Source organism: Elephantulus edwardii, unplaced genomic scaffold (assembly GCF_000299155.1).
Source record: "Elephantulus edwardii isolate Elephantulus edwardi_28Jun2011 unplaced genomic scaffold, EleEdw1.0 scaffold00058, whole genome shotgun sequence".
Lineage (NCBI taxonomy): Eukaryota > Metazoa > Chordata > Mammalia > Macroscelidea > Macroscelididae > Elephantulus > Elephantulus edwardii.
In genome coordinates, this window is record NW_006399808.1 from 9,956,929 (window position 1) to 9,983,969 (window position 27,041).

At 39.7% G+C, this 27,041-nt stretch overlaps 1 protein-coding gene and 2 pseudogenes across 1 annotated transcript in view; 2 read left to right on the forward strand and 1 right to left on the reverse strand.

The window, feature by feature from the left end:
• Nucleotides 1-1,211: 1,211 nt before the first annotated feature.
• LOC102854400 lies at nucleotides 1,212-1,927 on the forward strand (annotated as a pseudogene).
• A 1,673-nt stretch (nucleotides 1,928-3,600) lies between these two features.
• LOC102854801 lies at nucleotides 3,601-5,544 on the forward strand (annotated as a pseudogene).
• Nucleotides 5,545-5,931: 387 nt separating this feature from the next.
• Nucleotides 5,932-27,041, reverse strand: part of FAM149B1 (family with sequence similarity 149, member B1) — a 75,816-nt gene continuing 54,706 nt past the window's right edge. The window contains exons 7-13 of the mRNA XM_006887568.1: nucleotides 22,793-22,980; nucleotides 21,374-21,498; nucleotides 18,320-18,426; nucleotides 15,375-15,599; nucleotides 9,847-9,970; nucleotides 9,595-9,720; nucleotides 5,932-5,994 (exon numbers count right to left, since the gene is read on the reverse strand). Of these exons, the coding sequence (XP_006887630.1) occupies nucleotides 5,932-5,994; nucleotides 9,595-9,720; nucleotides 9,847-9,970; nucleotides 15,375-15,599; nucleotides 18,320-18,426; nucleotides 21,374-21,498; nucleotides 22,793-22,980 (958 nt within the window). The remainder of the gene's footprint in view (nucleotides 5,995-9,594; nucleotides 9,721-9,846; nucleotides 9,971-15,374; nucleotides 15,600-18,319; nucleotides 18,427-21,373; nucleotides 21,499-22,792; nucleotides 22,981-27,041) is intronic.

The window sequence follows — 27,041 nt, forward strand, 5'->3', positions numbered from 1 at the left end:
GTGGCACTATGCAGTATTTGTCCATTTGTAACTGAGATACTTCACTCAGCATAATGTCTTCCAGGGTCACCCATTTTGAATAATACTGCATGAATTCCTTGTTTTTCAATGAAGTATAGTATTTCATGTGTGAATATACCACAGCTTCTCTATTCATTTGTTGATGGGCACTTAGGTGTTTCAACTCCTTGCTATTGTGAACAAAGCCATGATAAACATGGGTGTGCATATATCTGCTTGGGTGGCAGTTATGGTCTCTTTGGGGTATAGTCCCAGTAGTGGAATTGCGGGTCAAATGGTATCTCTATTTGCAACTTTTTGAGAAAGTGGCATACCACCTTCCACAGTGGTTGCACCATTTTATACTCCCACAAACAGTGAAAAAGGGTTCTGGTTTCTCTACAACCTTGCCAGCATTTGTTGCTTGCTGTTCGTTAAATTTTGCTATTTTTTTAAAAATTTATGTTATTTTCGTGTGTGTGTGTGTGTGTGTGTGTGTGTGCGCGCACTGTCAAATCAGATCTGACTGGTACAGGAGATTGCCCCTTCTTCTCCAGCAAAGCATCTGGTGAATTTGAACTGTGCACCTTCAGGATTGCATTGCAGCTTCTTGCCACTAGGCTACCAGAGCTCCCTAAATTTTGCTATTCTTACTGGGGTGAGATGATAATCTCATAGTTGTTTGCCCAGTACTTCTAAATTTCACTTAGAGTATAAGAAAAAGGCCACCATGGGAAGACTTAATTCTCTCAAATACATTGCCATCAGGGTGGGACAGACAGCTGACCCTCCATTGGCCTTTCAGAGACTGTAAATAAATCACATGGGCGGAGACTGCCCATCTTTCCCCTGAAGATCCACTAGTGGATTTGAACTGCCACAGACATCAGCTCGGGGTTAATACACCAGAGGTCCCTGGGAAGACGTCCCTGAAATTTTCTCTTTCCCATTCTTTGTCAATAGAATTTATAGAGTAAAATCTAGAGAATAAAAGCATTAATGAAGTAGAATCACATTCGGTAGTATATCTGTTGTTAGGTGCCCAGAGTCCACCACAACTCATGGCCCTAAGGACAGCAGATGTGGATTTGTCCTGTCCTGGGCCATCCTCATGATCTGATAGGCTTGGGCCCCCTGTCCGGCTAGCTCATTGAGGATCTTCTCCACCTTTCCTAGTTGGATGTCTCCAAGGACTAGCCCCTCCTGACAACATGCCCAATGCTTGTAAGAAGCAGCTTCCATCCTTGTCTCTAAGAAGCACATTTGGTTGCATTTCCTCCAAGACAGATGTGTTGAGTACGGTATATATTTCTCACATTTGACTAATAAGATTTTAATCCAAGGCTCATCCTCCATCCTTCGATTCACAGGACGCGTCAGAGTTCCGCATCCGCCAATCAGAAATGTCCATGTGCTACTGAGGGCGGGGCTGCCAGGAAAGGAGGAAGATGGCAGCGGGGGCGAGGCATTTTCAAAAGGAGTAATTCCAGATTAATGGATGAAATTTTAAAACAACAAGAACTTCTGGGCTTAGATTGTTCCAAATACTCACCAGAGTTTTCAAATAGCAATGACAAAGATGATCAAGTTTTAAATTGCCAATCAGCAGTGAAGGTGCTGTCTCCAAAAGATGGAAAAGCAGATATTGTTAGAGCTGCACAGGACTTTTGCCAGTTAGTAGCCCAGCAGCAAAAGCGATCTACAGATTTGGATGTAACTATGTTAGACAGTTTACTTAGTTCAGATGGTTTCCCTGATCCTGATTTAGTACTGAAGTTGGGTCCTGTGGACAGCACATTAGGTTTTCTTCCCTGGCACATCAGATTGACAGATTGTCTCTTTGCCTTCCTACCTAAACATCAGTTACGAGGACTTTTTCTCTGCTCTTCGTCAGTATGCAGCCTGCGAACAGCGTCTGGGAAAGTAGTGATCCCTGGTTGCATAATTCGATTTCAGGCTTTTGGAGAAAAGGACCCAAATGACTTTGATGTTTACAAAGCACCTATGAAACCCTGTACACACTCAGTTCATAATCCTCATAATTTATCAACAAAGTGTCTTACTTGAGAGTGTGTGCGCGTGAGTGTGTGTGCTTATGTACACGCATGTGTACATATGAAAATAAACTTATGAGGGAAGTGTTGGAGAAGGAAGTACATAGACCTGCAACTTCAGACAAATAGCAGTAATATTTCGGATTTGAAATTTCACACTTGAAGGCTTTAGCCCCAGTTACTTCCCTGTTTTTGTGGGGAGAGGTTGGGGTAATTAGTGCTCTTGGTGGTTTTAAGGGGAAGGGAATTTTTGTTGTCTTTCCTAGTGACCAAACTTTTAATTTTTAAGAGTAATATCTTGACTTTATTGAGAGCATAAAGAGTATGACGAGTATGCTCGAGGAGATGAGTTCTCTGTTTGTCGTATGTTAAAACCTTGCAGATCTTTGGAGCAGAGGCAATACCTGTCTTCAGATATCCGTCCGTTTTCATTTCTTGTGACTTGAGAGTGCTGCTCTGGTGTCTATAGAAGGGTTGTGAAGAGTGGTCTTATTACACTACAATGCTTAATTTTAAGACTAATAATAACTGGAATAATGAATTTGGCTGCCAAAAATAAAAAAGGATAAAGAGCTATAGTTTTAAAAGTAAAGGTGAAAATTTTGCTAAAATGGAAATGACAGTTTTTATTTCCTTCTGCACTGGTGGGCAGTGTGCTAGCTACAGCCCAGACATGATTTAAAAATTACTTTGGTTGAGACTTTTTATTTTAAAGTAGCATCTGATGGAAGTTATCAAGGCAGCTTTTTTCCTCAAAAAGAGTTCTTCTTCGGAACAGCACATTTGGGGCTATAGTAGTACTTAGGATTTTTATTAAGTAAATCCTGATGATGACTTAGCATAAAAATTCCTTAAATAAGATTGAGGCTTGTTGTGCACAGAGTGAAATATTACCGAAGTCTACAAAATAATTTAATTTTACATGTTCTCTTTTGTGGTAGAGGACAACTCTGTTTTTATTATTTTTTAAATCAAATGATTTCTTGATAGGTGTGTCTTCCCCTATTGCTGATCCTCGAGCAGTAACTCATTTTTATATTTGTTGGACTATTTTAAGAAAACCTTATTAGCAAGTGTACAGTAGTTGTAAACTTGTATACTTCAAATGCAATCGTATACTTCAAATGCAATCATTTAAATTCTAGGTCTCAGAAGTCTGCAGAATAGCAAAGAAAATGGATTTGGAAAGTGTGATTGGAATCTTGTCAAATTCTACAATTAAAAGAAATAAGTGTATTTTGATTTTTTTATTACAAAATACACTTGAAATAAAAACTATTAAAATAAAAAATATTTTAATCCATAGTATGTCGTATTTTGCCTAAATATACGTCATGCTCCATTTTTTTAAGACTATTTTGAATGCTAGGAAAATAACTCCTCTGGCTTAGTTTGGCTTAGAAAACAGTCTATTTGCTTTGTTAGAATGATGGGAAATAAATTTGAATAGTATGAGAAAAGTTATTTGAAACTATAGCTCTGAGCAGTAGCCATCTTTTACTTCTATCTTTCAAAATGAATGAGAGAGTTTACAAAGGCACAGGAAATGAGGAAAGAAACCCGGAAGGGGGAAAGGCAGAGCCAGATTCTCAGCATTTCCAAACTACATGAGGTCACGTACCCACAGACCCAGGCTGCGGCTGATCAGGATACTCAATGGTGCGTGAGCGGTGACCCTGTGTGTCCCGCTGAAAAGAAAAGATGACTTAACAATCTGAACCTTCCCCAAAGCAGATACTTTAAAAACTATTACAAAAACAATGTAGCTGAACTTTGTAAATAAACCAGTATAAAACAATGCAAAACAAAACTATATACAAAGAAAAACCTTGAAATTGAGTAATCACGTAAAAGCAAGCGTTATCTGCCTGCCTCAGGGACAGGCTGGCCTGAAGCACTGTCAAATTATAGCTAACCCAGAGGCCTGCGGCACCGTGTGTTAAACTGTAAAAGTAGCAAATTCTACAGTTTCACTAATAAGACTTTAAAAAAAAAAATCTTAGTATTTCTAGGTAATCCAGGTGGTTTAATATTGCACTTGGCTTCCAAAAGCTTCACCTAATAACTCTTACTGTCTTCTAACTGACTAATAGAAAGGGACTTTTTAACAATATTCAAACCCACGACTTTTAGATTTCTATTTACTCTGTTAACCTTTATGAAATGCTTCTATTTGAAAATTACCTCACAGCATTGAAAAATGTGAAGATATATGATTATGTTGTTGTTTTGTTGTTGATTATAATCTTGAAAATATTTTTTTAAAAAGAATTTTAAGCACTATCCTTCTGAAGCTTCCAGACTTAATTAAAAAACAAAACCCTCTTAGATACCTGTGAAAGCACAGGAATCAGAATATTTAAAAATGTTTTCTGGTGATGCTACACATTTCAGTCAGAGGTCAGCAGTCCGACTTTCTATGAAGGGCCAGTCACTGTTGCCTCTACCCAACACTGCTATTGTGCAAAAGTGCCACTGAGAGAGTTCCTGCCACTGAGAGAGTTCCTCGGCCCAGCAGTGCCCAGCCACCGGCACTGCATTTTGATAAGGTTGAGGAGGTTCACTCTAAATTTCAGCTTCTGAATGCCGACATCAACAAACACGATGCCTCCTACATCCTGAAACTTGCTAACAGGTTATGTAGAGAGATCTATCTCTTCCTCTTTGATTTCTTGGCATCAACTCAGAAAAAACTACAGGGCTAACTTGGCCAGTATTGATTCCCAGCATGCCTCTGAGGAGGCAAGGAAGGAGATAAACCAGTGGGTTAAAGACCAGACAGAAGGGAAAATTTCAGAACTGTTGGTTTTAGGTGTGATTAACAGTATGACTAAAAAAAAAAAAAAAAAAAAAAAAACAACAGTATGACTAAGCTTGTGCTAGAGGGTGCCATCTATTTCAAGGGGAACTGGGAGGAAAAATTTCAGAAAGAGGCCACCACTGATGCTCTATTCAGGCTGAAAAAGACACAAAAATGGTGAACTAATGTATCCGGGGTCTGAAGTGCCATGTACTGGAACTGCCCTACCAAGGCAATGACCATGGTCATCCTGCTGCCAGATGAAATTGAAGATGACTTCACAGGCCTGAAGACTGAGGAACAGTTGACTCTGGAAAAACTGAATGAGTGGATCAAACCTGAGAATCTGGAGGTCACTGAAGTCAACCTCAGCTTGCCTAGGTTTAGGCTTGACGAGCGCTACCACCTCAGTTCCCACCTGGCCCACCTGGGTGTGCAGGATATCTTTAATCGCAGTAAAGCTGATCTGTCTGGTTTATCAGGAAACAGATTTTATTAAACATTACTCATAAAGCTTTTGTAGAAGTGAATGAGGAGAGTACAGAGGCTGCAGCCACCACAGCAGCTATTGCAACCTTCTTCATGCTAATGCCAGAGGGCAATTTCACTGCCAACCGTCCATTCCTTTTCTTTATCCAACACAAGCCCGCAAGGAGCATCCTGTTTTTTGGCTGAGTTGCTTCTCCTTAGAGATTGTGGAAACAAAAGATCAGGCCTGGAGCCTTATAACCTGAGCTTTTAATGGTAAGTATTTTTATCAATAAAATTATTCCCCAGAAACGTTTTTATAAGTGCAACCCTTATGATGAATATTGTTATGTGTTTCCATTTTCACAAGAAAAAAAACTCAGTGGTTTTTATGTTTGAATACATTCAGTCAAAAAGAAATAGAAACAGGGAGCTCTAGTGGCTTAGTGGCCAGAAGCTTCACTGCAATTCCAAAGGCATGTGGTTCGAATCCACCAGATGCTCTGCTGAAGGAGGCGGGGAAATCTTGTGTCAGTCAGATCTGATTCGATGATACACAAGGAAAATAAAAAATAAAATTTTAAAAAATATAAATGAGTCAGATTCTTTTCAGACAGCCATGAGAGGGTATGACAGTGTGATAGTTTCCTTTATGGATAGAATTTGGATAGGCTTAAAAAGAGATACAATAAATGAATGGAAATCCAAAATCTATGTAAATGTTCATTAAAATTAAAAACAAAAAGGTAACCATTAAAAAAAAAAAAAGGATAATCAATTGAAATGTAGAAAAGCACCCAAATGGAAGGTCTATATTATGAAGGAAATCTTATTTGGCCAATATTTCTTTCACTTTGTTCTGCAGAATAATTATTCTCCTGTATCTCTCTCTTTTTTAATATTTTATTTAGAATTATTTATTTTTATTATATGGTTAAATTTTTTTATCTCTTTTTAAAAAATATTATTTTACTGTGTTTTTGGTGAAAGTTTACATAGCTCTTTAGGTTCTCATTCAGAAGTTTCTAGGTAAGATGCTCTGTGACATTCGCTATATTCTTTATAATATGTTAGCATTTCCAATTTTCTTATTATGTCCTGATGATTATTCCATTTTCATTAGTCTGCTTTCTCACTTTTTAAAAATCAGTGGGTTTTTAAAAGAAATTGTGATTTAATGAAAGTTTAAAGAAAGGATGGATTTTCATTTGTTCACTGATACATATTTTTCTCCCTCCCCTTCCCACAATTCACTTTGTCATGCATATCTTGTTCCAGATTGTTAGTTGTCATTTGTCATACATATAATGTCTAATCATACATTCCTTTCAGATTGGCCTTCCCTTCTCCTCTTCCAGTGTAGTATTTCTCGTCTGTCCATTCTTTTCCTGCTCTCCCCTCCCATGTCCATCCTGTTTTTCTAATAGTGGTGTTTTACAGTATTTGTCCTTTTGTGATTGAGACATTTCACTAAGCATATCTTCCAGACTCATCCATGTTCTGTAGTGTTCTACAAGCTTACTGTTTCACAGTGTTGCATAATAATCCATTGTGTGGATGTACTAGTTTTTCTATCCATTTGTATGTTGATGTAAAAGTAACTGTTGACTGGTTATATCCTACTATTTTCTAAACTATTAAAAGGCTACTTAGTAAAAAGTTGTAATCTCTTCTTTTTCTTTATTTACTGTACCTGATATATAGAGTTTTTGTGGGATCAAGTGTAGTCAAGTAGTCAAGATCTTTTCATGATATAAGATCACTATTATGAGAAGCTAAGGATAGGTTTACACAGAGAGAATTCATTTTGGAGAGTTAACATGCATAAGAAAAGAGGGAGAGAAGTTAATAGATAAGTTGTGTAAGGCAAAAGATAATACACAATAAGGGCTTGATTAAACACTAAATGAATTATGCTAATAAACGTTAATGTTTAATTATGTCTAATATAATGGTGATGAAAACAACATGTATATGAATGATTGTATGAAAAACCAATATGTAAATCTTCATTCAAATAAAATAAGAGACAAAAAAACCCCAAAACAACAAACAAAAAACAGCCACCAAGAGTGTAAAATGGTGAATACACTATGGAAAGTGTTTTAGTGCTTTATTAGGAATACCATCTGATCCAGAAGTTTCAGTGCTAGGTACTATCCCAGAGGAGTCAAAGCTGCAACACCAACTGACATACACTGATGTTTGCTGCAACACTGTTACCAGAACAAAGGGGTGAAAACAACCCACATGTCTACCAATGCACAAATGACTAAAGAAATCTTGGTACAACTATTACACAAAGCTAAAGGAAGGTTTACATACAGAATTCATTCTGTGGTTACCAGGGAGGGTAAGGAAGGCAGGAGTAGAAAATTAACATAATAAGCACTTCTTACTTTGAGGCATGTTGCTTACAGATTACACAGAGGTGGAAAGAATATTGTCACAAACCCTAAATGAGCAATCTCTATGGATTAATAATGATCATGCTAAATTACTATTAATATTAATTTTAAAAATACAATATAAAAGGATACACTAATTGGAATTTTGCAACAGAGCTAAACAATTCTTCCTGCCCGATCTCTGTAAGTCTTTTAGAAACACTAAATACAGTCCTTGCGTTCTCATGTACTTTTGACGTTGCAACTGATTTTTAATATACTGAAACTTACTTTACAGATAAACGAGCCTGGTTTTCATAAAGAAGTAAATAAGTGTTGTCTGTAATTATTAAAAATTAGAAGTTAGAGGAAACTGGTACATTAAAATGGTGGAGTATTATCAGTTATTAAAAAATGATGAAAGGAGTTCATTAAATACAACATGGGTGAAACTAGAACAAATTATGTTTGACATACATCAGTCACAAAAAAAGACCACTATTATATAAAAATTTAAGGAAAGGTTCAAATACAGATTGAAATAGTTTAAAGAGTTTGGAAGGGAAGGGAGAGGGGAGTAAAAATGATCAAGTTGGGTAAAGGAAAAGCAGTGTAAGATAAGGACTTGATCAGACATAATTAGATTAGTAGTAATAAATAATACAAAATGTGTATGAATGAAAAACCAATATGATTCATGAACTTTCACTTTAAAAAAACAACAACAACAAACCAGCTGCAGATAGTATGAAAAATGAGTGTGACTAATGCCATTAACATTCACAACAGAAATGTGGCCATTTTCCAATAAAACTTTACTTCTAGGGACAGGCAGTTCTAAGACCTGTCAGTCAGTGAGCTGTAGTTTGCAGACCCTTCTAGGTAAGAACACAGAGCAGGCTGCTGGTGCGGTGGTGCAGGATTCAGACCTTACTATGGAGATCATTTGTGACTTTGAATAGCTCCCTTCTGATGTCAGAAAAGTGGAAGAGTCGTGGCTAAAATAATTTTGACTTTTTTTTTTACTGTTAAAAACATCTGAAGCAGTAAAAAAAAAACCACCCTGAAATGTTTACTCTAATTCAGTTTTGTTTATAATGCAACCAAAAACTAAGGTCTTTTCTAAGAACAAATGCCTGTAGCATAGAATATACTGATAAGCAGCACTGTTTTAACAAATGTTCTAGGTTACATTATCATAATGCCTTCAATAGATTCTCTTTCTGGAATACACACTTTATAAGAATCAGAAATGCTCCCATTTGTCTTATGAGGTCTCATTCATTTATTATTCTCACCACTCTCCTCATGGGGGATTCTTGGGCTGGTGTGTGATGTGAAGTCCTGATTCCTAGATCTAAATGTGACCCTTCCACTTCCCCAAGCCCTGCTGTGGATGAAGTGGACTGAGCTCCGGGCCATCAGAGAGGCAAGAACCATATTCTTCCAGCCAGGGTTTCTATACTGCTTAAGTGAAAAGGCTCGTGATTTGCACTTTTGCTGTAATTCCCTGAGAGTAGGGGCTGGAGAATGAAACTGCTAGCACACTCTTAACACTATTTCATTTCCTTCTCTCTTTTTTAAACACCAACTGAGTTCTGAAATAAGTTATTTAAACTTTACGTTATTTAGAACTTAAATTTATGTAGAAGACATTTTACCAGCAAGTTGAAGAATTTCTAGTACTTTAGTGAGTTCCAGGAACCAGGGAGAATTTTCACAATATGTGCTCATAACGTCTTTTATCATCAGAAGCTCAGCTTTTATTCTTGGAGCTCACTAGACCACTATATAAACTTGAGAAGTATGTAAAAACTAGTACCCCCAGCTCCACTCCCTTTGGCTTCTGCCACCTACCAAGCCCACAGCCAAAGCTGTCACCTACCGGAAAGGACTGCGTTGTGTTGGGCCTGGAGAAAAAGTCCGGCAGAAGGAACCTCTCTGGGGGCTGCTGATGGTTTGGCTCATCCACCACTGCGCTTCGAGCTCGGCTCAGATCACTATGAGGTTTCTGCAGGAGATAAATGTTCAGAAAAATTTAAACTATTTTTAGTGAGAACAATGCATGTCCTCCGTTCAATCTGACCATAGCTCTAATTACAGCCATGGGTTTATAACAAGAATACAAGAGACGTACCATTTGCCTCTGTGGCCCCAAGGCACTCAGGTGTTCCACCTCAGCTGCACCAATAGGTGGCAGCAGATTGTTTCGACTGAGGGGCATCAGTGAGGGCGAGGAGAGTGAGTCGGTGGCCACAGGCCTGCAGATCCCAGCAGGCACCAAGAGAGCATCAAGTGAGAGCAGAACAAAGCAGAAGGCAAGTTAATGCACAGATTGAGTTTAATGAGCAGTAAGCTTCACGCTTCCTATACTGATAATCTCTACAAATTACCACTTTGTTTAAATAAAAACTATCCTCTGAGTTTTTCTGAAGCTTTTCCTGAGCACACAGCCTTTCTCTCACAGAGAACTGGAATGGCAAACATTCTCATCTGCTGTTGCACTTTTCTGGTAATTACAGATTTTAAATTAATTATCCGACAGAATTTCTCTGGACCTTCCAGTTGCTCTTAGCCCTAATAACTATGATACTGAGTGAAAGCACCTAAATGTTCACATCACAGGGCTTGGAGATGTTTGCTGTTATAACTAAAGAGTAAGTGAAAACCAAGTGCTTTCGTGTCCCCATGGGTACAAGACAACTCTGAAGAGGGAAAAGGCAGTGTCAGAAGGACGAGAGTAACTAAACATCAAGACCACAGATGGCTCGATGTAGGGGCAGAAAGAGTTCTAGCCACATAATAAAACACTGAGCAGGTGAGTACACAGGTGGCCTGGCAGGATTTGGCTCTGGACATCAATGTTAGTGACTATACTGGGATAAACTCTAAGACGAAATTCAACCAGAACCAAGGTAAAACATGTCAGGAGAGAGCTAGCAAAATAATGAATTTACAAGCTGAACTCAACACACAGCTGCTGGTTTACTATGTCATATGCCCCAAGTGTCACTCACTCTCATTGTTGTCAAGTGAGAAGCGACTCTTAGTTGACCTCCAGAGGGTTTTCTGAGGCTGTAAATCTCACAGGAGGAACCTGCCCTTTTTTTGCCCATGGAGCCAGTGGTGGATTTGAACCACCAGAGAGGCATCAACCATGTTTGGGTGAGCAGCACAGATCCCTGTGGACATACATACACCACTAGAGCTCCAATCACAGTGTAGATCTTAGGAATAAATTATGCCAAGGCATCAATAGCTAGTGAGGTTTCTTTTCTTTCTTTCTTTTTTTTTTTTTTAAAAAAAAGGTTTCACAAAACACAATGTATGTAATCCAATATAAAAAATGGCTTCTGGATATTTTTTGCCCAATCAGGCTCAGAGTGTAAGTTAATGTGAGTGGGAAATGAGAACACTTTTATGTTTTCAGAAACACAATGGGGTATTTTATATTCTATTATAGATTCTGGTATAGAAACTAAGGTTTATAAAGTTTTCACTGCCATTGGAAAAAGCATTCTAAGTGGCCTAGGAAAACTGTGGGTTCTTTAATATGGCTTCCCTAGCCATTGTTGGTGTAACTCTCACACATGTCTGGGTATGACTATACAAATGTTAGTTGTGATCCACCAAAGGGATTAGATGGCTTGTTAATAAAATAAACAAATAGCACCTTATGGGTGGGAATATGCAAATAAGATATCTAGAACATTAGGATGGAGATTGGCTAGTTTTACCATTCTGCCAGATTTAAACAGAGAAGACTTGGAAGTCAGAGTCAGAAAATGGAAATTTCACTACCATCAAGAAAGTAGCAATACAGAGTATACTGACAGTCCTTTGGGTCAGAGATTCCTGCTTGAGATGAAGTGAGACCAAGAAATGGAGGGGGTCCAAGACCTAGCAGCCCAGCCGGCAGCAGAGGAGGGAGAGAACCAGAGACCAGTCGGCTTATGTGGGGGTGACATATAAATGATAGAACTAACATAATTTTGTAACACTCACCCAAGAAGAGTGGAGACTGAGAGGCTTGCTTGTTCCTGGGAGAGACTTTCCTAACTGAAGAAGTATATAGTGAATGCTCTCAACCTGAAATGTAACCTGTTACTTCTCTACCAAATTCCCTAATCATTTTTTTCTATGAGTTCTGTGTGGCCACGGTAATGAGCCATGGAATTCCTGTAGCAAGCAGTAAGAGCCTGGGAAGGACGGGTGGTGCTGGAATTTGTAAAAGGTGTGGAGCATGCAGGGTACATGACTGACTTCACAAGAATCAGCTTTGTATTGCTGATGTTCTTGAAGGAGATTCTTCCCTGTTATGAGGCTAGTAGGGGTCAGACTCTGCCACCCCTTGTCTGCCAAACGGGTTTGTTTTATTCCCATTACTATTATTTTAAAGGTACCCCAAAGGATGAATTTCAAAACCATCTCAGGAACAGATTTAAGGCCTTGAACACCAATGAGTGTAGACCAAATGAGCTCTGGGAGGATATCAAGAAAATCATCCATGAAGAATGCAAAAGATCATTACAAAGGCTGAAGGAAAAAGAAAAGACCAAGATGGATGCCAGATGAGACTCATGAGTATTGCATTAGAGCGCCGAGAAGCCAAAGCTAAAGGAAGAAATCAAAGAGTTGAACAGAAAATTTCAAAAGGCAGCTCGGGACGACAAAGCAAGATACTATAATGAAATGTACAGAGAGCTGGAGTCAGAAAATCAAAAGGGCCAAACTTGCTCAGCATTTCTTAAGCTGAATGAGTTGAAAAACAAATTCAAGCCACAGGTGGCAATACTTAAATATAGTTTGGGTGGAATGTTAAATGATCCAGAAAGTATCAAGAGAAGATGGAAGGTGTACACAGAGTCACTGTATCAGAAAGAATTGGCTGACACAGAGGAATTTCATGAAATAACAATGAGCAAGAGCCTATGGTGATGAAGGAGGAAGTTCAAGTTGCTCTTAAGGAATTGGCAAAAAACAGGGCTCCAGGAGTTGACAGCATACCAATTAATTTATTTTAATAAACAGACACTGCCCTGGATGTGCTCACTAAGTTGTGCCAGGAAATCTGGAGGACAGCCAGCTGGCCAACTGACTGGAAGAGATCAGTATTTGTTCCCATTCCAAAGAAAGGTGACCCAACAGAATGTGGAAACTACAGAACAAGCTCATTGATTTCACATGTAAGCAAGATTCTGCTGAAAATTATCCAAAAACGTTTGGAACAATATGTCAACCGAGAACTGCCAGATGTGCAGGCTGGATTTAGAAGATGTCGTGGTACTAGGGATATTATAGCTAATGTTAGATGGATCTTGGCAGAAAGCAGAGAATACCAGAAGAATGTGTATTTGTGCTTCATTGACTATGCAAAGGCTTTTGACTGTGTGGACCACAACAAGCTGAGGCTGACTCAGAAGAATGGAAATTCCAGAACATTTGATTGTGCTAATGCAAAACCTATACTTGGACCAAGAGGCAGTCATCAGAACAGAGCAGGGAGACACTGGATAGTTCAAAATCAAGAAAGGGGTCCGTCAGGAGTGTATTTTGTCTCCATACCTTTTCAATCTGTATGCAGAACAGATCATCTGAGACTCTGAGACTCTGGCTATACAAGGAGGAATGTGGCATCAGAATTGGCGGAAGAATCATCAACAACCTGCATTATGGGGATGACACAACCCTGCTTGCTGAAACTGAGGAGGACCTGAAGTGCTTGCTGCAGAAGGTCAAGGACCGCAGCCTTCAACATGGTTTGAAGCTCAACATCAAGATGACAAAGATACTCACCACTGGGCCAATTAGCAGCATCAGTATGGATGGTGAAGAGATCTGAGATAGTTAACAGTTTTGGTTTACTTGGTTCCACAGTCAACACTCTTGGTAACTAACAGCAGCCAGAAAATCGAGAGATGAATTGCATTGGGCAAGTCAGCTGTGAGGGACCTCTCAAGAGTACTGAAGAGCAACGACGTCAGGCTGGAGACTAAGCTACGTCTGAACCAGGCTGTAGTCTTTGCAATTACGTGCTATGCATCGGAGAGTCGGACAGTGAATAGGGATGACAGAAAGAGAACTGATACCTTTGAGCTGTGGTGCTGGAGAAGAGTGTTGAATGTACCATGGACTGCTAGGAGAACAAACAGGTTCGTCCTGGAAAGGGTGAAGCCAGAATGTTCCCTGGAGTCAAGGATTCTGAAGCTTCATCTGACATACTTTGGGCATGTTGCAAGGAGGGACTGGTCCTCGGAGAGGGACATCATGTTTGGGAGAGTGGAGGGGCGGCGCAGGAGAGGAAGACCCTCGATGAGATGGATCGATTCTGTGAGTGGAATGGTGGGAATGAGTGTGTTGGAGATGGCGAGGTTGGCAAAGTATAGAACGGCGTTTAGGGCTCTTGTACATAGGGTCACTATGAGTCGCAAGCGACTCGATGGCACATAACAAGAACTATTTTGGGATATATTCCTCTGAACATGTTACCACTAAGAAAATATTTAGTAAGTACACACGAAGCACTGGTTGCAGAAGATCAAGGATTGCAACCTATGGTTATGGATTGCATCAAGAAAACAAAGGTCCTCACCACAGGACCAATGATGGAGAAAGAAGTGAAGCTGTCAATTATTTCATCTTGCTTGGATCAACAATCAATACCCCTGGTACCAGTAATCAGGACATTAGATTTACTGCATTGGGCAAGTCTGCCAACAGGTACCTCTCCAAAATGCTGAAGAGCAATGATGTCAGTTTGAAGCCTAAAGTAAGCCTGATTCAGGCCTTGTTCTCTTCAATCACCTGTTACAGATCTGAGAGCTAGACAATGAATAAGAATGACAGAAGAGGAACTGATGCATTTGAGTTGTGGTGCTGGAGAAGAGTACTGAATATCCCATGGACTGACAAAAGAACAAAGAGGTATGTCTTTGAAAAAGTGCAGCCAGAGTGCTCCTTGGAGGCAAAGATGGCAAAGCTTCGTCTTTCATACTTTGGACATGTAGCTAGGTGAAGCTATTACTTGGAAAGGGACATCATGCTTGCAAAGAAGGAGGGTCAATAAAGGAGAAGACGACCCCCAATAAGATGGACTGACATAGTGATTTTAGTATAGTGTGTCAGAGATGATGAGGATGGCACAGGACAGAGTTCAGATTGACTTTTCACAGGGTCCCTTTGAGTCTTACTCAACTTGATGGCACCTAACAACAATAACCCCCCCCCACACACGCCTCTGTTATTCTCTTGGTAAATACAATTTTAACATTTGTAAAAAGAGAAACCATTAGCTAAATCAACAAAAAGATTAATACCTGTATTTTATGAAAACGTTAACTCCTTTTTTCTTTATTATTATTATTATTTTTTATGTGTGACTGTCAAATCGGATCTGATTGGTACAGGAGGCAATTGTTCCTCCTTCTTCAGCAGAGCATCTGGTGGATTTGAACTGTGCATCTCTGGGATTGCAGTGCAGCTTCTTGCCACTAGGCCACCAGAGCTCGCCTAACTCCTTTTTTCTATATTAGATTTGATGCATGATAAGACTACTTAATGATTAGTTTTCAGGCACAGATTTTTATGTTATATTTTAATTTATTCTTTATGTAAACTTTCATTAGTTTTACCCTAAGGTCCAGAAATTCTACTTTCCAAACCTACACTCGGGCTCCTCTGAGGAGTTCTTCCACAGGTCTTGGTGTTCCAGCTCGGGAATGGCTTGTACTGATTGGATGAAGTGTCCGTGGTGGGGGGTTCCGCCTCCTGACAGACTGAGCTGTGTATGACAGAGAGGATGAACTAAGCTCCAGAGCTCGATTTGGCCAATTTCGGGCTGAAAGGATGGTACTGGACCCAGGCCTCGTAAGTAGCTTGTCATCAAGATCTCTAGGTGCCAAATCAGAAACCCACAATATAATAAACACCATAAAATATAATAAACAGCAACAGGTCTCATGGTATAAAATCGTGAACACTACAATGCATTTAAGAAGGAAAAAAATAAACTTTCAATAAATAACCTCATCTTTTTTTAAAAAAAAAATAACTTTAAATCTGTGTGTGTGTGTGTGTGTGTGTACCATCAAATTGGGTATGACTGGTACAGGAGGAGATTGTCGCTCACTCTCCAGCAGAGCATCTGGTGGATTTGGACCTTATACCTTCCCCCAAGTTTGCTCTTCTCTTTGAAAAGTAAAAGAAAAATTCTTTCATTGTTATACAATCCCTCCCCCAAGTCTACTCCACTCTGCAGCCTTTGTTCTGGACTCCTGTCATGACAATAATACCTAGTCATATATCCCTTTTAAATAGTTCTCTCCCTCATCTGTTTCAATGTAGTATACATAATTTATCCCATCTTTCTCAGTCTCCCAACCCCGATGTCAGTCCCGTTTTACAACAGTGGCACTGTGCAGTATTTGTCCTTTTGTGACTGAGATTATTTCACTCAGCATAATGTCCTCCAGGGTCATCTTTTTTGTATAATATTTCATGAGTTCCCTGTTTTTCAATGCAGCGTAGTATTCCATTGTGTGAATACACCACAGCTTCTCTATCCATGCTATGAATATTTTTAACAAGAATTTTTAAAAGTCAAGGAAAATGAAAGGCGAGTGGGAGATTACTGCCCAGAAAAGCCTATGGAGCAGCTCTATTCCGTCAAAGGAGGTCACTCTGCATCCTCAAAAGCTGACTCAACAACACCCAACAACCACACACACCTGTCTGTCAGGGCTCCGAGATTAGTCAAATCTCTTTTAGTCTGCCTGATCTTTGGAAATCTCATACAGCAAAACCAGCAAACAAAAGCTATACACTGTTAACAGTGGGTTTCAGAGGGAAAATCCCCAATAAGAAAAATGGCTAAACAGTGAGATCTCTCTGGTCTTTTTTCTCTGTCTCATCCATCATGTTGGCTAACAGATTCCCATTCACTAACTTCTTTACTAGCTCCAACTGAACTTTATAATTGCTAACGATGGCTTATGTTCATCTTCATTTGTGGGCATCTCATTCATAATTCTGGATTCAATTATTATTATTTCTAGTCAAGTTACTTTTAGATCAACTCCAACTGTGACCTCCCTTCATTTCCAGCAAGATGGTCATCACTGTAAATTCAACACATCCCAACCCAAACTCATTTTTTTCTTAAAACAGGTGTCCCTCAAGCATGGAACCTCAGAGAACGTGGATGTTTCTATTTCTATAAAATTTGACTTTTGAAAATTACAGCACCTAGTTCATTGTTTTTATCCTCTCTTGCAATTCGGCAGTTCATGAACAACTATTAATATAGGAATAAATGTCTGTCAATCATTTTTAGTCAGAGCATTAAAATCTCCTCTTGGGCAAGAAGCTGCACTGCAATCCCGAAGGTGCATGATTCGAATCTACCAGATGCTCCTCTGAAGAAGGAGGGGCAATCTCTTCCTGTGCCAGTAGGTTTCAATTCAACAGTATACAAGAGAAAACAAACAAACAAATAAAAAAACAAAACAAAACTCAAAACCCCAACCCCAAAAGATGGTTCCTTAAAAAAAAAAAACAAACCTCATAGATTATCCTTCCAATTTGATTTACAGTCTACTGCTGCAAAATCTTCCAAATTTAACTATATGTGCTCTTCAACTTAAACTATACACACATATATAAAATTTATCAAACTCATTATATACTTAAAATCTGCAATTTTACTAAACAGAAATTTTACCACAGTTGAAAGAACAGTCTAAGCAAAATCTTGCCTGCCAACTGTTCATATTTCCAGAATTCGAAAGCCTGTACATCTAGTCCCCACCTTTTTTGATCTCATTGCCTCTTCTGTCCCACTAATCACACCATGGCCTATTATAATTGTAAAAGACTGTCAGTTATTTTCATTCAGAGCATTAAAGATCGGACATATTTCCTTTTCTTCTACTACAGCAAAAATTATCTGCAATTTCTTCTACTGCTTTCTCTTTTCCCATCTCCAAGTATTGCCTCACACCATTTCTCCTACTTAAAAAGGTCTGACTGCTCATCTCTGCTTATCAAAACATTCACCATTCAAAGGCAAATTAAAAAAAAAAAATCTACTTACTCTGCAAAATGCCTATCTTTGGGGCTGCCATCCCATGCACCCTGCCTACCACTCACAAAAATGCCCTACATGGTCAGATCTCTTTTGACCTGCATGTGTCTTTTCTTGCCATTTATAGGACCAGCTTCCTGAGGTGGAGACCACGCCTCTCAGCCATTTCACTCCTCAAGTTTCTCACTGTGGTTCCTTGGTACTCAACACATGCACACTGGCTGACTGATTTGGCTTTCCCTTTAACTCTCAATTATTATTTTTTAAAAAATTTTTTTGACTCTCAATTATTTACTTAAACTCTAAAAAACCAGAAAGTTCACTGCCACTGACTCAGCTGTGACTCACAGAGACCCTCCACTGGGTTTTGGAAGCTATAAATCTTACCAGGAGACTGCCCGTTCTTCTCCTGTGCAGTGGCTGAATCTGAAAAGTGGTGCAAGGCCTTTTGGTAAGCAGTACACTCTGGTATGGACTATGCCACCAGCTTTTTAATATCTATAGTCTATTAAAATTCTATTTTTCTTACAGGAGCTTATCCATTAGGGAGAGATTTCTTGGCTGTAGCGGCATCCCATGGACCAAGAGACCATTCACATTTGGCTGATGGCTGCTTGCTGCTTGACAGAGGCCCATCTACACGAAAAAAGATGTTACCCATGATCCGATGGTGAAGATACCTGGCTTCCCAACTTTGTCAAAGGTTAGTATTTCCAATTTAGGCCAGTTAGACATTCTTATCTTACATCTTAGCTTTTCTAACATTTTGAACATTGGCTCGAAATGGGAGCTCTGAATCCACAGTCCAGTTTTAAATGATTAACATGTGTAGGAATCTACCTGCACAAAAGCAATTAACAGCAATTTCGACAGAGGAGAAAGAACTTTCATTATTTACATTATACTTTGGGGAAAATAAACATAATGGTCACAAATAAAATATGAAATACAATTTTTTTTTAAAAGGTACATTTTCATTTTATCTGCATCCTGCAAAATGAATCCTTTTTCTTTCACTTATTACCCATGGAGCAGCTCTCAATGAGAATTTTTATACTGGAGACAGACTACTGGAGGAAGTTCATTTTATGCTCTGATGTTAGTTATCTGGTCTGATCCTGCAGAGTCCTTTCCTATCACTGGCTCAGCATCCTTTCTAGCTATCATCACAGAATGCATTTTCCTCTTTTCCCTAAAATGATTGGATTACCTTTTCCTTCTTTTGTCTATTAACAATCAGGTCAATTTTTTATGCCTTTCTGTTGTGTACAATCAAGTCAGAGCTGACTCCGGCAGGTTTTTGGAGGAGTTAATCACAAGGGAGGAAATATTTACACCTTAGGCAACCAAAACCACCAAAACCACAGCCCAGAAGGCCGTAAATTCTGACTCATGGAAACTGTATAGGACAGAGAACTGTTTCCTGGGCTGTAATCTTTACCAAAGCATACTGCCACATCTTTCTCATGCAGAGCAGTTTCAAAGTTTGAACCAAATTTAGTTCGCAGGTGAGAACCCAGGGCTCCTAGAGCTACCACCAGACCAGTTCAACCTGCAGAGGAGCACTTTTATCACTAGAAAACTTGGCTTGTTCCTTGATGTAATGGTTTACAGGTCTTGATTTTTTAAATTTTTTATTTTATTTTATTATTTTTGTGTGGTGTACCATCAAATCGAATCTGACTGGTACAGGAGGAAATTGTTCCTCCTTCCTCGGCAGAGCATCTGGTGGATTTGAACCGAGGTCTTGCTGATTTTAAATTATCGTTCTGTGAATCCAGGTGTATACTATCCAATCAGTCTCGCAACAAAACTTTTGACTAGATCTGGTACTAAAATCAAAGAATGATGAACATGCCTAAAGAGCAGAATCATCATTTTCTTAGTTCTTCCTCTTGTTACCAATATACCACCCCTCACTCGCATGGACGAACTAACCTAAAAGCTCAAACCCACAGCCGTTCAGTCAATTCTGGCTCATACTGATGTCCATCAGGCTTCCGAGCTGTGCACCTTTACAGGAGAAGACTGCTCGTCTCCTCCCTCAGAGGAACTGCTAGGTTTTAACCACTGACCTTTCAGTTAGCAGCACATGTAACACAAAGGCTATGGGAGCTCCTTTTTTTATCCAGAAACTAGAACTTCCTAAGTCAGTACACAGGAAAACAGTTTCATCAGCTCCCACAAGAAACAGGCATCATAAAGTTGCCCACAGACTTGAGACAGTTTTCTCCTCACTTTGTTTGCCTTTTGCACCATGGTTCTGAATATTAAAAATTTCAAAGGTAGAAAATTTAAAAAAACAAGGTAGGTGAGGTAAAAGAAAAAAGGAAATAAGGAGTCAAAAAGAGGAAATGAAAAAGAACATTAAGGCCACAAAACAGTAGAGGCTGGTCCCTCTTTTCATCATGAGAACATCCTACATTCTTTCTAAAAGAGACATATGATCACATAATGTTACATGCCATCGAGTCGCTTGCAACTCATAGTGATCCTAAGTACAACAGCCCTGAATCCTACTCTAGCCTGTGCCAAACTCATTGTCTCCAACACGCCCAACCCCATTACTCCAGTCACTGAGTGAATCCATCTCATCTAGGGTCTCTCTCTCTTGTAATAACCTTCCACTTTCCCAAGCCTGTTGTCCCTCTCCAAGGACTGGTCCCACCTTGCAACATGCCCAAAGTATATCAGATGGAGCTTCAGAATCCTTGCCTCCAAGGAGAAGCTTGGTTTCACCCTCTCTTCAGGACCAACCTGTTTGTTCTCCTAGCAGTCCATGGTATATACAATACTCTTCTCCAGCACCATGACTCAAAGGTATCAATTCTCCATCATCCCTAGTCATTGTCCAGCTTTTTGATACAGAGCAAGTAATTGTGAAGATCACGGCCTGAATTAGATACACCTTAGTCTCTAGACTGACATCATTGCTCTTCAGTACTGTGGAGAGGTCCCTGGCAGCAGACTTTTCCAGTGCAATTAATCTTTTGATTTCCTGGCTACTGGTACCAAGAATGTTGATTGTGGAGCCAAGCAAACTGATGCTGTTAACAATCTCAATCTCTTCACCAACATGATGCTGCCAATTGGCCCAGTGGTTGAGAATCTTAGTTGATTTTAAATTTCACAGCTCACAAAAAAGTTGACTGAAAATTACTAATCAACACCAATTTGATTAAAAAGAAAAATGGATCAATGCGTAGTCACTAGATTATTATGACAAACCTCAGGACCAAAAAGTAAACAAAGGGTAAAAATGGAATAGATTATCCCCCCCCCCCCAACAGCTGCTCAGGGGTCAATTGTTTTCATTATTTATCCAAAGGTGTCCTAAGAGATGCACCATCGCAGGGAATAGATGGTTTTAAGGCAGGGATGTGGTGGGATGGGGAATACCAAACTGAATCAGAAATAACACACGAAATCCTATTTCCTCTTGCAAGAGCAGCCCTGGCTATTCAGGGCATTGCACTGCCCATGAGCCCTGGCTGTCCAGGGCACTGCCCATGAGCCCCAGCCATCTGGGGCATTGCATTGCCTGTGAGCCCCGGTTGCCCAGGGAACAGTCCGTGTGGCTTACCAGATTTGAGGTGACGGACAGCACTTTAGACTGTGGCACTCGAGGTAACACCAGAGGCTGAGGTTCACTCAGTGCACAGGAGCTTCCTGAATTTGGTCTGGTGACTGTAACATTGCTCTCATCATCTGAACAAAGGAAAAGAATCTATTATCCATGGATGTCTTCAGATCTACAGATAGTACTCTGGAAATAAAATCTCTCATGAGAATTCATGATCTTCAGCTAGGCTGCACTCCTCTTTGCAGCTCAATTTTCTGTCACTTGCAAGGTTCACAATAAATATGCCAAGCCAAGAACTGAACATGGACAAGGCTGGTGACACTTACTGTTAACCTGGCAGAAACAAATGCAAAGATCTGTAGGGCAGCTTTGTCCCATAGAACACTTGTAGATGACAAAAAAGTGTTCTATGCCTGCGTGCCCCAGTATGACAGCCACCACAGCCCCATGTGGGTATCAGGCATTTGAATGTTACTGATGCAACTGAGGAAATTAAGTTTACATTTTAATGAATACATTTAAATTTAAACAGCTACATGTGCTAACTGCTGTTGAGTCAGACCCCCTGGTGGGGTTTCAGAGGCAGTAACGCTCACAGGAGGAAATGGTCCAGCTTTCTCCTATGGATGCAAACTACCTGCCTTTCTTTGGGCTGTAGTGCAATTTGATTCCTTACCCACTAGGCCACAGACCCCCACCCCCCATATTTGGCAAGTGGCTATTATTTTGGACAGAACAGTTTTAGGGGAATCTTGAGGTCAATCTTCAACTTAGGCCTTCAAAGAATTCCCCTACCTACACTTACAAGATCAGAACCCACTGTCAAAACTCACTACACCCACAAGACTCACCACAAAGCAACTTAGAAACATAAGCAACATATTCAGACAAGCAAGGACTTCAGATATTAGAAATGTTCCCAAATGTAAACTATAATGACAGAAAGATTAGTGGTCACATGGAGATGGGAGGTTGGGTAGGATGAAGAGGGATGGCTTTAAAAAAGAGACACAAGTGAACTTTTGAGGGCAATGGCTATGTTCACAATCTTAACTGTGGGAATGGTTTCAGGAGTATATAGAGAAGTCAAAGTTTATTAAAATGTATACTTTAAATATGTCTAATTCATGTCAGTTCCACCTAATTCAATAAAGCTATTTTTTAAAATGTCTTTGCATTTGTAACCAGTTTTACTGATATATTACCATATTCAAAGAGAAAACACAAGCTCTGCGTACTGTTGATATTAAATGAATACCTGCTAGTTTCTGTGGGAAATACAAAGACAAATCAGGGCCCCCTTTGGACTCATGAAGCATGCACCCCAAAAATAGGCTGCTGTAAGCAGGTGTTGAGCAAATGTCAATTTACATGAAAATCCTAAAATATGTTCTATATTATTTTCACCAAGATCCTCACCAGAGACATATCCTTCCCAGTGATTACGTATCAGTCCCTCCATACAGCCCAGGACCTTGCTCCACACATTGTCAAACACGTATGCAAGCACATCTTCCTTCATGCAGTAAAATGGAGCAATGGGAGGGTAGCCTGATTTCTGTCTCTCTGCAGCCACTTCTGACTTTGTTCCATGAAACTCCTGTTCCCTGAAACATAAGCCAAAGTAAAAAAGAAATTCATGATTACTCTTCAGTGTTCACCACTGTTCTTTGTGCTTCTTCTCTTCCTCTTGATTTTCCAATAATCTTATTTTTATTTTTTTATGGTGCATTGAGTAGAAATTTATAAATGAATTTCCCATTCAGCCATGCGTACACATTTTGTACTGTAATAATTTCGATGCTAACAATGAAATCAATCTTTTTCCTACTTCTTCCCCATAATCCAGATTTCTACTAGTCTTTTCTTTAGTTGTCTGCATATTCTCTTTAGTGATATTGTGCTTATCATTCCCTTCCTGTATACTGTCTTTTCATTCACCGATCCTAATATTGTCTATTGTCTATTAACATTCCATGGTTCAAAATCAGGAAAGGTGTATGCCAAGGATGCATCCTATCTGCATACCTTTTCAATCTATATGTGGAATAGATCAGCTGGGAGGCTAGGCTCTATATGAGAAGGAATGTAGCATCAAGATTGGAGGAAGACTCATCAACAATCTGCATTATACAGATGACATAACCTTTCTTGCTGAAACTGAGGAGGACCTGAGGCATTTGCTACAGAAGGTCAAGGACTGCAGTGTTCAGTATAGATTGAAGTTCAACATTAAGACAAAGATTTTCACCACTGGGCCAAGTGGCAGCACCATGATAAACGGAGGGATTGAGATTGTTATTAGCTTCTTGGCTCCACAATCACCACTCTTGGTACCAGCAGTGAGGTAATCAAAAGACAAACTGCAATAGGAAAATATGCTATCAGGGACCTCTTCAGAGAACTGAAGAGCAATGATGTCAGTCTGGAGACTAGGGTGCACCGGATCCAGGCCATGATCTTTGCAATTACTTGCTATGCATCAGAGAGCTAGACTAGGATGATAGAAGAATTGATGCCTTTGAGTTGTGGTATTGGGGAAGAGTATGGAATATACCATGGACTATTAGGAGAGCAAACAGGTTCAACCTGGAGAGGGTGAAACAAGGTTGCTCCTTGCAGGCAAGAATTCTGAAACTGACATACTTTAGGCATGTTGCAAGGAGGGACCAGTCCCTGGAGAGGGACATTATGCTTAGTAGGTGGAGGGACAAGGCAGGAGAGGAAGACCTCTGGATGAAATGGACTGACTCAGTAACTGGGGAAATGGGGGTGGGTGTGTTGGAGATGAGGTTGGCTCAGGACAGAGCAGGATCCACAGCTATTGAACATAGGGTTGTTATGATTTGCAAGTGACTCAACAGCATGTAACAACAACAATAACAATTTTTACTCCCCTCTTTGTCCCTTTCTATGCTCAGCCACCAATCATGAATGACTCTGTGATTAGCTTTTCTGTAGTTCTATAATAGTGGTCTTATACAATATTTGTCCTTCTCTGACTGACTTTATTTCACTCAGCATAATGGACTCTTGGCACCAGAAGCCAGGAAATTAAAAGATATATTACATTGGGAAAGTCTGCTGTCAGAGACCGCTCCAAAGTACTGAAGAGAAACAATGTCAGTCTGGAGACTAAGATGTGCCTTATACAGGCCATGCTCTTTGCAATCACTTGCTTTGCATCAGTGAGTTGGGCAATGCTTAAGGATGATAGAAGGAGAGTTAATGCCTTTGAGCTATGGTGTTAAAGAAGAGTATTGATTATACCATGTACTGCTAAGAGAACAAACAGGTTTGTCCTGGAGAAGGTGAATCCAAGCTGCTTCTTGGAGGCAATGATTCTGAAGCTTCATCTGACATACTTTGGACATGTTGCAAGGAGAAACCAGTCCTTGAAGAGGGACGTCATTCTTGGAGGGTAGAGGAACAGCGCAGGAGAGGAAGATCCTCAATGAGATGGATTGATTTAGTCACTGGTGTAATGAGGGTCAGTGTGTCAGAGACAGAGAGATTGGCACCAGATAGAGCAGGGTTTAGGGCTTTTGTACTCAGGGTCGCTATGAGTCGCAATCAACTCAATGGTACATAACAACAACAACAACAAAGTTCTCTAGATTCAGCCATGTCAAGTAGTATTTCAGAAGTTCTTTATTGATTTTTAGTGTTAGAGAAGTATGTGAATGTACCAGTTTCTTTAGCCATTTGTTTACTATGTGTTTTGGTTGTTTCTACCTCTTTGTTATTGTAAAAAATGCTATGAATATGAGGACGCAGGTAGATAAACAACAGAAGGGAGCGCTGGTGACCACGTGGTAAGCAGCTGCATTGCTGGCCTGAAAGCAAGAATCAGATGCTCTAGGAGAGAAGATGGGCAGCCTCCTCCCACGTGATTCACTGTCTATGAAAACCCACTGGAAATCTTGACTTCATGGCATACAACCATCACCTGATGTGGGATTGTGGATCAAATGGTTACTTCTATTTCCAGCTTTCTAAGGAAGCACACTTTTTCTCTTAATAATATATCCAAAGCACTCACATTAGTTTATTACCAACAGATGTGGATTTATTGTTGTCATTCTGCTGCACCCTTCTGTGGTGATGCTGACTTCTGTGTCCCATCTACTTTTCTGTAAAGAGCTCATTTTGTTGATGGCTTTTCTTATCATCTCCACTGCTGCTGTTTTAATGTTTACTAAGTTTTTTATTTTCCTCTTTACTTTGGTCATATTTATTAATTTTCCTGGAGGTTACCCTATAAGTAACTATTTTATTCCCAAGTCTAAGAGAGTTCATTTTACCTCACAATTGTCTTGTCTTCCTCTCTATTTGGAAATTCTCTAAATACACTACTTATTCCCTTTTCTGCATTGCAATCATCCTCACAGATTGGTATCTCCCAATCCCAGACTCTCAAATAAGCTCTGATGGCCTAGTGGTAACTAGGAATGCACTGCAATCCTAAAGGCATGTAGTTCAAATCCACCAGCTGCTCCAGGTGGTAGCTGTTGTTGTTATGTGCCATCGAGTTGCCTGCAACTCATAGTGACCCTATGTACAACAGCCCTAAACCCTGCTCTATCTTGAGCCACCTCACTATTTATGACACACCCACCTTGATTACCCTGGTAACTGAATCAATCCATTGTATGGTATAAGGATGGGTAATCTCCTCCTGTGAGATAAACTGCCTCTGAAAAATCGCCAGAGAGCCAGGTACGGATTGGTTTTGACTTGATGGTATACAACTTTATTTTACTTTGTGCATTTCTGGGTCTGAGTAGGTTTCTCTGAATGATGTTGTCAAGAATGTTAATTTAAGTGGCTATCAGCCATTGTTGGCTCTAGATCCAAAGAACTCCCTTAAGAATTTTTTTGAAGGTTGGTCTAGTTCACAAATTCCCTTAGTTTCTATTTATTTTGAAATATCCCAATTTTACTGTCATATTTGAGGGACAATTTTGCTTGGTATATAATGCTTGGCTGGATTTTCTTTTCTTTCAGCATTTTACATATGTCACCCCACTGCCTTCCTGTCTGCATGGTTTCTGCTGAGAAACTGGAGTATGGTCTTCTTGGTTTTCCTTTGCAGGTAATTTCCACCCCCCCCCCCCCCAGCTACTTTTATATTCTTTGTCTCCGATTTTGGAAAAATTTTCTTTTCTGTATTGATGTTTTTCCTTTGGGGGTCACCTTGTCTGGGGTTTGCTCAGTTTTTTGAATGCATATTTTTTACTTTTTCCATAATTGGAAAGTTTTCTGCCAGCAAATTTTCAACAATCTCTTCTCTGCTTGCTTTGTCTCATCTTGTTCTGAAATTCCAATAACATGTAAGTTATGTCCCACATAATTCCTATGCTTTCTTCATTTTATTTTCTCTTTTTTCTGAGTGTTCTACTAATTAATTAGTATTAAATGATTTGTCCTCCACCTCACTAACCCAGTATTTCATTGCTCCAAGTTTGGTTTTTTTTTTTTACAGAGGTTTTGGATTTCCATTCATTCACTGCCTCAATTTTCTCCCTGTCCACCCCTCCCCACCAGCTCGCTTCCCCCTCCGGAGAGAAAGAAAAAAAATTCCTTCATTAGTATACAATTCCCAAGTCCCTTCCCCCCACCCCCCACCCCGAGTACACTTCTCTATGCAACCTTAATTCTGGATTCC